Here is an 11,924-nt window from a genome sequence, read left to right as displayed (position 1 = left end):
CCCTCTGCCTCTGTCTCTCGCTCTGTCTCTCATGAATTAAAAAAAAAGAAATCTTAAAAAAAAAGAAGAAGAAGAAAGAGCGCGGGCGAAAGTGAAGGGACTTGGGCCAGACCGGGGTATCCGGGACCCGCAGGCCGTTCAGAGGGCCCTTCTGGAGCAAAATCAGGAAGAACTAGGAAGCGGAGGGGAAGAAGCCTTGGAGCAGGGGACACAAGGGACAGCTCACACTTAGCCCCAAACACGAAGAGCAGGAGAAGCAAGGCGCCAAGGGCAGCAGGATCCGGCCGAGGCCGAGGTCCGGCTTGGGCAGACGTCTCATGCTTCAGCGTCAGGCGGGGCTCCCTCGGCAGCAGGTGCGGAGTGTTTTGAGGAACCAGGTGGAGGTTTTCCCAGGCCCGGAGGTCTACGCTAAAATTTATCATTAATTTGCAAACAAGAGCACCATTTGGGTTTTCTTCCAAGTGTTGGGATACCACAGAGAGGAAACCCCGGTTCCTAAAGGTCTGCGGTTTTTTTTTTCTTTTTTTAAATCAAGAATCATAGTAGGCAATGAACTGCTTTGATTTACAGGTGGATAGAGTGTCTTTGCTCTTTCTGGGCTAATATGAGCGTTTGGGAGCCGTTTGGTGGCTGTGGTCACGAAGCGCTATGTTTGTGTCTTTTCTGCAGGCAAAACCACTGTGACCCGGTCAGTTTCGGACTCACTCAAGGCTGTGCTCTTAAGGTCGCCCCCCGCTTGCATCAGCCAGTGGAGGAAAATCTTTGATGATGAACCAACTATCATTAGAAGAGCTTTTTACTCTTTGGGCAATTATATTGTGGCTTCTGAAATAGCTAAAGCATCTACCAAATCTCCTGTGATTGTAGACAGGTAGGTGTAAAGATGCTGTGAATTTGGCATTTTCTCCCTAAGTTTCTGCACGTACCTATATATTGCAAGTATACACCTGTGTTTATTAAGTCAAACTGAATTATGATAATAATAGGAATGATGTCTATGATTTGTTAACTACCCACACCACAGGCTGGCATTTTGCTAAGAGCATACATACATTTTACTGTATCTGAACAATTACATGGTAGGTGGATACTAAATGTTATCCCCAATTTACTGATGAGAAGCCTAGGTCTTACAAGGGTTAAGTAACTTGCCACTGACTAAGCTAGAAATAGCATATTGGGGATATTGACAAAGCCTCTGCTTTAGAAACCGATGCTTTCAGTAGTTCATTTGTTCGTCAGCTTATTTATAAAACATTTATTGGGCATCTACTGTGTGCCAAAGACTGTTCTCAATTTAGGGGATTCAACGGTAAATGAGCTAGACGATGATGCTCTGCTTTCATGGAGCAAACATACTGTTGCAGGAGAACAGTCAAGTGCATGAAGACATATGGTAATATCAGAGAATGATAAATACTCTGAAGAGGGTAAATCAAGGTGGATATGGCTGAGGATGGCCTCTCTAAGGAGGTAACGTTGATCTGAGTTCTGAATGCCCCAAAAGAGATGGGAATGAAAACTATGGAGTAGCAGCATTATGGAGAGAGGAGTCCGCAAAGCCTACAGACAGAAAGAAGGTAGCATATTCAAGGACTAGAAACAGGCCAGTGTGATGAGCACATAGTGGACGAGGGGCTGCTTTCTGGATGAATGGACAGAGAGAGGCGGGGGATAGAACAGCAGGGCCCGTGGGCCAAGATAGTGCGGATTTTATTCTGAGTGCAGAGGGGAGCCATTGGAAGGTTTCAGATAATGGAGTGACATAAACTGCTTTAGATTTTTAAAATTCCGTACCTAAGAAGTAGCTTAAAATACCACAAGAATGATTGAAGTGTATGGCAAGCAAGTCATCCTCGGCTTAAAATCACCCAACTCGGTGATACGGAAATTACAATCACGGTGAAATCCCATTTTGCTCTCATCAGGTAGGTGAGATCCAATGAAAATGTGCTGAGACTCAGAGCTGGAGATCACGGGGGTGGCTAGAAGCCCTACAAGGCACTGGTGGGGGTGGACACGGGGCTCAGAGAGCGATCTGAAAGGGACAGCAAAGTGAACACTGCTTTCACCTCCTGAAGAAATGCAAAAGTTTCTTTTTTAAAATTTATTTCTTTTTTAAAAATTTATTTTTATTTTTTACTTAAATTCTGTTAATTAGCACATAGTGTATTATTAGTTTCCAAAGTAGGGTTCGGTGATTCATCAGTCTTTTTTTTGAAGATTTTATTTATTTATTTGAGAGAGAGAGTGAGAGAGAGCACAGCACGAGCCAGGTGAGGAGAGAGAGAGAAGCAGACTCCCCACTGAGCAGGGAGCCCAATGTGGGGCTCGATCCTGGGACTCCTGGATCATGACCTGAGCTGAAGCCAGACGCTCAACCAACTGAGCCACCCAGGCGCCCCTCATCAGTCTTATATAATACCCAGTGCTCATCATATCACATACCATCCCCAGTGTCCATCACCCAGCCACCCCATCCCTCCACCCCCTCCTTCAGCTGTGTTCATAATATTGAACAATTTGAAAAACTGAAAGCCCATCAGTAGAAGAAAGGGCACATAAATACTAGCATATTTGTGAAATGGAGCACCATTCAGCAATATAAATCAGTACACTGCATCAGTGTGCATAAAATGCAAAACCCTCATTTTGACTGAGAACATCACGTTTCAGATAGGTGTTCAGTAGAATACAAGCCAAATAATAACAAACTGTAGAGTACGGAGGGGAGAAAGGATATTGAACAAATTTAACAGTGCTAAGGAGAGAGAAATGCAGTTGATACAGAGTACAAAAGATTGAAAACCCCAGTTGAATTATTGCTTAATGTTCAGTGAATGGGTCTTGCTCTCTGCAATTTTACTTATTTTTGGAAAGATAAGCAGTTGTATTGAAGTACGACAAGTATGCAGGAAAAAGCACTAATCATAAATGTAAATCTCAAGGAATTTCAAGTAGTGAACACACCCAAGTCTGGATGCCTGCACCCACATCCAGACTTAGAACGTTACCACACCCCGTAAAGCCAGGTCATTCTCCTTCCCAGTCCCTGCCCACTCTCCCCCCCCCCCTCCCCGTAGTGAACACTGCCCGATCTCCATCACCGTGGAATTGTCTGATCTGTTCATGACGCCCTGTACATGCAGCTGTGCCTTAGGACTACCAGCATCTGACTTCCTTCTTGCCACATAGGAGACTCGCCTAGCTGCTATGAACGTACATCTTTTTTTTTTAATAGAGAGAGAGTGCGGGGTGGGGCGGGGAGGGGGGGGGTGGGGAGGGGAAGAGGGGGAGGGAGAGAATCTTAAGCAGACTCCGTGCTGAGCTCAGAACCCGACTCCAGGCTTGATCTCATGACCCTGAGATCATGACCTGAGCGGAAGTCAAGAATTGGATGCTCCACTGACCGAGCCAGCCAGGCGCCCCTATGAATATTTTGTACATAACTTGGGTGCGGGTCCATATGCAGTTTTGGTGCATAGATTCCCAGGAGTGGAACCGTAGGGATGTGGGGTTCACATGTGTTCAGCTTTAGCAGGTATTGCAAAAAGTGTTCTGAAGTGGTTGGAACCACTCACTGTGACCACCCCGCCCCACAGCGGTGTTTGAGAATTTCCTGTGGCTGGTGTCCTTGTCAACATCTAGCATTGCCTGCCTTTTTTTGAGGGTCTCCACTGGTTCCTGGTGGCCAAGCTGATAGTTACAAGCTAGTTTGCCATATCTGGAAATTTCTACCCCTTTCTTGAAATATCTTTCTCTGTACAATTTTCTGTATCTCTGAAACATTCCATGAAAAGGCAGTTCAGAGCGTGTGTAGGGAATAAAGTGGGAGGTGGTGGGTTGCCAGGCAAGATGAACACAGTAAAAATAAGTTAGAAGGCCAGGGCCGTCCTCTAAGCTATGACACCAGCAGGCAGTTTTAACGCTGGGGATGGCAAGATCGTTATTTCAGGGTTGCAAGTTATAGGGGATCCTGGAGAAGGGTAAGAAATTGCATTCCTTTTTTGGGACTTCTTCACCTGTGGGATGTTTTTACCCTATTATTAATGTGTCTGAATCTACCTACCGTATCTGAGATCTTTGTTTTCATACAGTGTCCTTTTTCAAGGAGACAGACTAAACTTCTCCTAATATGGGGTGACTCCCTGGGGCACATGATTTCTTCAGATGTCCCTGGAGTTGCACTGGTTTCTGCGTGTAGACAAATACCTATCCTCTCTGCTCCCAGTTTCCTAATGTGTTTAATGGAGATACTCCATATCCCTTCCCTGCCTACCACTAAAACCTGTGGTGAATATCCAACGGGTTGATACACGGGGAAGTGCTTTGCAATAGCAAATTGCTATTAAGATATAAAGCATTATTATATAAGCTACGTACAATGTGTCGGCAAATTGCATTTGATTTGAACTGATGTGGCTTGCCTGATGGCAGGAATGGAAAATTCTAAATGGTGGAGAGTCTGAAATTGATGGCCAGCGGGTATGATTATTTAAAATGAGTGGCAGCGTTGTTAGTGAGAGAGCCCCAGCTATAGAAAGCAGGGCTCTCATTCTTCCCTTGCTTTTTCTTCTTTGTGTCTGTGAATTGTCAGCAATTTCGTTCTTTAGAGAGATACTGTATCACCTTGTCAAATGAGAAGAAAAGAGCGGTTATTTGTTGTCTGGGTGGGTTTTGTTCATGTGTAAAGATTTTAATGAAATCCATTTTAGACTACACCATCATCTAGCTGAACAAATGAGGGCGACAGAGTCATTTTTGATGGTGACTGTGGTTAAGGTTGGCAACTTAATCACCCTCATTACCTTTAAAAATCTATTCTTGCTGATGGTTTCTCCACAAAAAGAAGGCTTTTAAAATGAAGATGATATCAGCCTCTGTATTCATAGCTGAGTATTTAATTCACTGAACATGGGACATGTGCAAAATGCAGAGCAAATTGTAGTTTGGCTGCCAAGAGAAAGAACGCCTGGACCCTGCATGGATTTATTCAGCTTGGGAGACTAGACTCATCTCACAGGGAAGGGGAAGTGCACGTTTGTAGGTGGTGAATCAGGGACGTGATCGGGAGGAGGCTCCTGGGTGGGACTCCAGGAACTAGCTGCTGTGGAGGCTGGGGGTTTGCAGCACCCCTCTGGAGGTGGACAGGGCTTGGAAGGGTGGATGGTATTGGAATTGACCACCTCCCAAATTAATTTTTTTGGTCCTTTTCAGTATTGTCTGTATTACCATCATTTGCAAATGCAGCTTTAGTTACAACCGGTGTCCAGTAAGAATAGTATTGTCTTATAATGACAGGGTGATACAGTTTTTAAAGGACTTGTCTCTTTTTATTTATTTTTTTGAAAACATTATTTATTTATTTGACAGAGAGCTAGTAAGAGCAGGAACACAAGCAGGGGGAGTGGGAGAGGGAGAAGCAGGCTTCCCGCCGAGCAGGGAGCCCGATGCGGGGTTCGATCCCAGGAACCCGGGATCATGACCTGAGCCGAAAGCAGACGCTTAGCGACTGAGCCACCCAGGCGCCCCAGGACTTGTCTCTTTTTACAGCAACTGTGGAAGGAAACAAAAGTTGCGTGCTTTTCATCTTCCAGATGGGGAAGGTGAGGCTATATTGGCTTAAATGAGTTACCTGTGTCCACAGAACCAGTAGCAGGCAGAGGAAATATCAATACGCAGCTCAGAAAACACTGTGAATTTATTTTGTAGATCCCAGTACATCCTTTTCACTGTGAAAAGAAGTTCAAATATAAAATGGTCAAGAATTTAGGATTTTATTTATTATTTCTTTTAAAAGATTTAGTTATTTTAGAGAGAGAGAAAGTGTGTGTGCATGAAAGCGGGGGGAAGGGTCAGAGAGAGAGGGAGAGAATCCCAAGCAGACTCCACGCTGAGTGCAGAGCCCCATGTGGGGCTCGATCTCACAACCTCGAGATCATGACCTGAGCCGAAACCAAGAGTTGGATGCTTAACCAACTGTGCCACCCAGGCACCCCCAGAATTTAGGATTTTAAAACACTGAAGGCAGTAAATTGAAATACAGACCAGGGTGGGGCTATAGGTACTTCTCTACATTGGGATGTTTATAATAATTTTCATAAATATCTGTTGTACGTGATAGTCCTTTGATACTGTATTTGAAGTTTTGCATTTAGTCGCTTAAGATTGGAATATGACATGAACAGGGCAAGATTATAATAAGGTATGCCAATCAATAAACTGATTCCAATTCATTCATTTGCACACCCAAAGAACATTTACCACATACTGACTGTGAGCCAGACACTGGTTTCAGGTTTGGGAATGCAGAGGTGACTAAAAAAAGAATTTTCTAAGGGAGGAGTGGAAAGAGGTCATACTTATAGACAAATTGCTTTTCTTTACCATGAGAAGCTCTTCAGTAGAGTCGACCGTGAAAGACATTGAGGGCCCAGAGGAGGGAACCATGAGCTCTGCTTGGGGTCTCATCTGAGCAGGGTTCTGCAGGTAGAGTAGGAGTTTTGCTCGCTGAGAAGCTCACTCCAGGTGGAGGAAAGAGCATGAAGACAGGCTCCTGTGATTCAGCGTGCCGGGGCGCACACCCTGAATGCTGTTCTGTGTCTTCGCTAGGCTGGACGTTTCCGGCAGGCCGTGGAAAGCCATGGGGCGTTTTGAAATAGGTTGTCTTTTATTGTTGTGATTTTCTCTTCCTCCCCTGCCAACATTTAAAATGAACCAGTCAATAGGGCCCTGCTTCACTCAGGGAGGACTTCACAGGGTAGTGGAGGTCGTATTTGTGTTCATTTCCCTCCCTGACAGGTGTTGACACACAGTGAGAGGCTGGGCGCTGGGCGGGACAAAGGCCGCCTCGCCAGGGTCCCCAGAACATGGATTTCATCCGCAGATTTTTATGTGGCCGAGACACAGGATCAGATGCCAGGGGACTACCAAGCACGTCTCTCCTCCTGGTCGCCCTCCCTTTCACGGAAGGCAATGTGGGCCAGGCCAGAGAGACGCAACAGTGTCACCTCGTGACAGTATGGTGTCAGCCGAGTCCGTGTCGCTCTCTGACGAGCCCACTGCATTCTCATTGTGGTTGCTGACTTCGGTTTATTTTTTACATTTTATAAGTACTTTAAAAGCAAGATTTAGGGGCGCCTGGGTGGCTCAGTCGGTGAAGCTTTGACCTTCGGCTCGGGTCATGATCCCAGGGTCCTGAGATCGAGTCCTGCATCGGGCTCCCTGATCGGTGCAGAGCCTGCTTCTCCTTCTCCCTCTGCCCCTCCCCCCCAACTGGTGTTTTCTCTCGCTCACTCTGCTCTCTCTCAAATAAAAAAAATCTTAAAAAAATAAGATTTAGTTTTGTTTATTTGATAGATGCAATGCTAAGGAAACTTGAGCGGGGCCATCCCTGGTTTCAGCTTTCTCCCCCAGCTGATTTTCAGGTGCACCCTGACCTTGGCCTCTGTGGATGCAGAACTCACTCCTGGTCCCCTTCTCAGGTACTGGCACAGCACGGCCACCTACGCCATAGCCACCGAGGTGACCGGGGGGCTCCAGCACCTGCCCCCGGCCCATCATCCTATATACCAGTGGCCTAGGGACCTGCTCAAGCCCGACCTGGTCCTGCTGCTCACAGTGAGTCCCGAGGAGCGGATGCGTCGGATTGAGCGCCGGGGCATGGAGAGGACCAGGGAGGAAGCTGAACTGGAGGCCAACAGCATATTCCGTCAAAAGTAGGTGTCCTGGTGTGCATGGCAGGGGTTCCTGGCATGGTGGTGAGCTGGGATCAGCTCTGACTTTACGAACGTGGAGAAAAGGACATCATTCCCATCTTTCAGACCCACGATACAATATCCTCCAAGGGGGTTCAGCTCCTTCTGACGGTATTGCCCAGGCCGCCTCGCCAGGGTCCCCAGAACATGGATTTCATCCGCAGATTTTTATGTGGCCGAGACACAGGATCAGATGCCAGGGGACTACCCCCCAGGGCTTTGGCATTGTGACGGTAAAGCCCCAGGCTATCTGACGGGGCCTCAAACCTCCCTTCTAGTCCTGGCTGTGCCGGGAACAGTGTGAACCTGGCTAAGACCATGCACGTTCCTGGGTCTTGGCTCCCCAGTCATAATCTAATGGGCACCGAGTGCTGATGAGCTCGCAGTGACTTTTCCTTAGTAGGCGCTTCCCGTGTGTCAGGCGTTTGGGTTCTGATGCTCTCTGATCCTGGCAAGTGAACATGAGCCATACTTTACAGTTTACAAAACTGGGGCTCAAAGGACTAAGTGATTTGTCTAGGTTGGCCCGGGTGCTCTTTAGTAAAACTGGGATTAAAATCACAGTCTTTCTGATTTTAAAGGCAGTGCTTTCGTTTTCATTAGAAATCTACGAAACACTAGCGGGAGAGTCTGGGCTGTCTTCTTGCTTGATGGCTGAGCATGAGTCAGCTCTGTAGGACAGGTTCGAAAAGCCAAAGCAGGGTAGTTTAGATAAATAAACAACGAAAGCAGCGCTATCATAACACAATCCTGTTACAAATAATTGAATAACAACTCTGCTGTGCTCAGAGAAACCACGTCAGACCATTTATGTGCACTAATTCAATTAGACCTCGTGACAAACTCACCAGGAAGACATGATGTCAGTCCTCATTTTACAGATGAGAAGACGGGGGCAGAGAGGAAAGAAATTTGTTAGCTTCACTCAGCTAGGAAGTGGTAAACAGCATGTGTTGTAACCACCTGCCATCATACTTCCGTCGGGCCGTCCGCACACTCATTCAGAGGTATCAAGGCTAGGTCACCCCAAAGGGAGATGTGGAAACCCAGTGCAATTTTAGAAGACTCAGCCATGAAAACAGTGCGTATGCTGAGGACCTCTGGCTTGTCTGAGATCCTTCAGGGCACAGACTGTGGAGACATTTCGCGGTTGTCCCATTAGTTAATCTCTTTGAGCCTCTGCTACTTTTTCTACAAAATGGGGATGACGTGGTTCCCTTCCTGAGGTCACCCTGAGTATGAAACCAGAAGAATCATGCAGAATGCTGATGCTTGGTAGGTAATAGGTATCAATAAAGGCTAGCTATTAAGCCTTATTATGAATTTATGATTTATTAAAAAAATGTATCAAATGTCTCCCATGGACAAAGCTAGTGGCTGAGGGGAACAGTGAGATAAGCCAGATGGGGCCCTTGCTGTAAGCTATGTCCATTATGGTAGGAAAATAGCATTTGCATGGAGAGCCGTGTTAAAAAATAAGCCAACTCTTTTCATTCTGTCTGTCCCCAGGGTAGAAGTGTCCTATCAGCGGATGGAGAACCCTTGTTGCCACGTAGTTGATGCCAGCCCCTCAAGAGAAGAAGTCCTCCAGATGGTCTTAAGCATAATCCAGAATAATTGTAATTAATTGTAATTACTGCAAAATGTAATTATACATTTTGCTAGATTTGATGTTGTTTGATGCATCTAGGCCCACGACTGGTTACCTGGTTTCCCCAGATTACTATTGCATAAACATAGTATGTCCTAGAAAACTGGAGACCAGACATTTCGATTTTACTTAAACCATTGTCCTCCCTTTTGACCAATGGACCCATCCGGGTTGAGACTGTCATGTTCCAGCCAGAGATCAGTGGTTGCTTTCTTCAAGTATAACAAATGTTTTCTTGGTATGTATTTTTAACTACGTCCTTACCAAATCCCTCCAAGTTTTTCTCATCCAGAAAGCATGAGGTATACAGAAGTAACCAGGAAGATCTCCCAAATCAATGGAAGCTCCTCAGCCTCTCCCATGCCTACACCTGGGCCACTGATGAGATCTCCATGTGGTAGACTTGCCTTCTTCCCAAAATGGCTGCACTTCGCTGGGGACTTGGCCCTGATCCTAGGGCCAAGTACTCTTGAAGAAAGGGTCCACGTGTCCTGGCTGTCTGAGGACACTCCCACAGAGCCATCTTTGGGTAGAGGACACTTACCCAGAAGACCTAGACTGTGCCCTACCACCTCTGAGATGGTCCTCGTGGTTAGCACTTCAGAGTCAAATACAGAGACTGCCAACCCCAGGTGCTCGAAATACAAGTACACCAACCTTCTTTGAATTATGTTCTGCTTATTTATATTTCTTTCTTTTCCCCTGACAACACGGTTTTGGATATAATGAGTGTTTTGGACTGAGCTAGATGCATTAAACTTAGCCAATCGAGCAATATATTTATATTGATATTTACATCATGTTTCTCCTCAGTGTGGGGCTCTGCTTTACTAATTAAAATTGGAGCCAAGAAGCTAAATGCAGTGCTTGTTGTGTATTTTCATTACACAGATTTAATTTATCTTACTAAATAAGCACAGTGGATCCTGGAATGGGATTTCTTAGGAAATTATCTTGCACTTAAATGTCTTATGCTTACACATGAAATCAGCTTTGAGATCTGTTTGCCTAGGGGGAAAAAAAAAGCTGAGGAAAGAGGAAATCTAATAACTATGTGGCCTTGGGTGAGTCACTAAACATCAATAGTTCATGTAACTTGATCTAAAAAGTGATAATAATTCTTTATTTGTCCTAAGGAGTTTGCTGAACCAGGTGATTACCTAAAATTCCTTCCAGTTCTAAGCTGGGTGAAGTTTGTAAATTAGACATCCCCCCCAAATAATTACATATAAGGCCTTATCAGGTTTATCATATAGAATCTTAAATTATAATAAAGTTTAGTATTAATAATTGCATCATACTGTTTTTCAAAGGAATTATAGGTAATTTTTACATAATGTATTTACATGTATAAATATGTACTTGGTTTCAGTTGAAAATATTTTTAAAGCCAATAAATAGCATTAGGTTTCTGAAAGATGTGATATCTAATCATGTTATTGGTGTTATTTAAACAGTTTGAAAAGCTTATGTCGGCAGTCTAGAAAAGCAAACATTTTATGCTTTCTCTCTGTACCTTGCAAATGAATAAAGTTGCTGTGATTTTCTAATTTATGATGTTGTCACAGCGTATGTTGGTTGTTCAGAGGTGCTGGTCCAGCGGGGCTTTTGTATTGATGGGGGTTTTTGGTCAAGGAAGTGGGAAGGTGTGAGCTCGCCGGCCAAGGGGAATCTGTGGTCAAAGTGCTTTCAGAGGAAGGGAGGGCATTTTTGTTTTGTTTTAGAAAAATGGTTTCAGGAAAGTGGAATCCTTTCTTCATTGCAGATATTAAAAAAGAAGAAATAATTCTTTGTACTCTTGGGTCTTTTTTTATTCAATGATAGGTATATGATTTATAAGCATGAGATAAGACCGTGCCTCCTGCCCAGCAGCTGATGACAAGGAATCATTTGTTTGGCTCCGTTTCATGACAAGTTCATTCTCCTTTCTGTTCTTGTGACAGACCTTTCGTGGTCCCAAATATTTATGCTCCCTTTCTTCTACAGTAATAGACTGTTTGACATGGCACATGGCTGCCAAGAATCGTGAGTATATTTCTAGAGCTTCCTTCCAACTGGCCACTTAGAGGTTCTTCCAGGGGTCTGTGAGCAGAGGGGCTTATGGGATGTCCCTTCCCCTTTTAACCCTTCACACGGCCTGGTGTTCGGCTGTGATAGTGAGCCTTCTCAGGACCAAGAGAAGAGGGTGGTGCTCTCGAGATGGAGAAGCAATGGGATGAATGAAGGCTGCCTTTACTTATGAAAACGTAGATGGGGCCTAGGCGTGAGTGCGTGTGGTACCTGGAGGACGCGTCGGCCTGGGGAGGGGCTGTGGGGCAGATGCAGGACACGTGCGCAGCTCACCGTCCGCCTCCTCCTCAGCCTGCCCCCCTCAGTGGCACCTGCCTGCGTTCTCAAGAGTGGAAACTCCTTTTTTGCTGACGCTTCTCTCTGTGAAATCTCTCTCTTCTCAGAGCAATTGTGTAGTATCTTTTTTTATTAAAAAAAATTTTTTTTTAAAGCAATCTCTACACCCA

At 45.2% G+C, this 11,924-nt stretch overlaps 1 protein-coding gene across 1 annotated transcript in view; it reads left to right on the top strand.

The window, feature by feature from the left end:
* The window catches only part of LOC118007288 (UMP-CMP kinase 2, mitochondrial-like), a 13,510-nt gene extending 2,548 nt beyond the window's left edge, over window positions 1–10,962 (top strand). Inside the window, exons 3-5 of the mRNA XM_035000297.1 lie at window positions 670–871; window positions 7,485–7,718; window positions 9,267–10,962. Coding sequence (XP_034856188.1) covers window positions 670–871; window positions 7,485–7,718; window positions 9,267–9,384 — 554 coding nt within the window. The 3' untranslated portion in view covers window positions 9,385–10,962. The remainder of the gene's footprint in view (window positions 1–669; window positions 872–7,484; window positions 7,719–9,266) is intronic.
* The last annotated feature ends 962 nt before the right edge of the window (window positions 10,963–11,924 follow it).

The sequence above is a fragment of the Mirounga leonina genome, unplaced genomic scaffold (assembly GCF_011800145.1).
Source record: "Mirounga leonina isolate KUSES-001 unplaced genomic scaffold, KU_Mleo_1.0 Mir_117, whole genome shotgun sequence".
NCBI classification, from domain to species: Eukaryota; Metazoa; Chordata; class Mammalia; order Carnivora; family Phocidae; genus Mirounga; species Mirounga leonina.
Note: the sequence above shows the minus strand (reverse complement) of the source record. Positions and strands in the feature narration are given on the sequence as shown.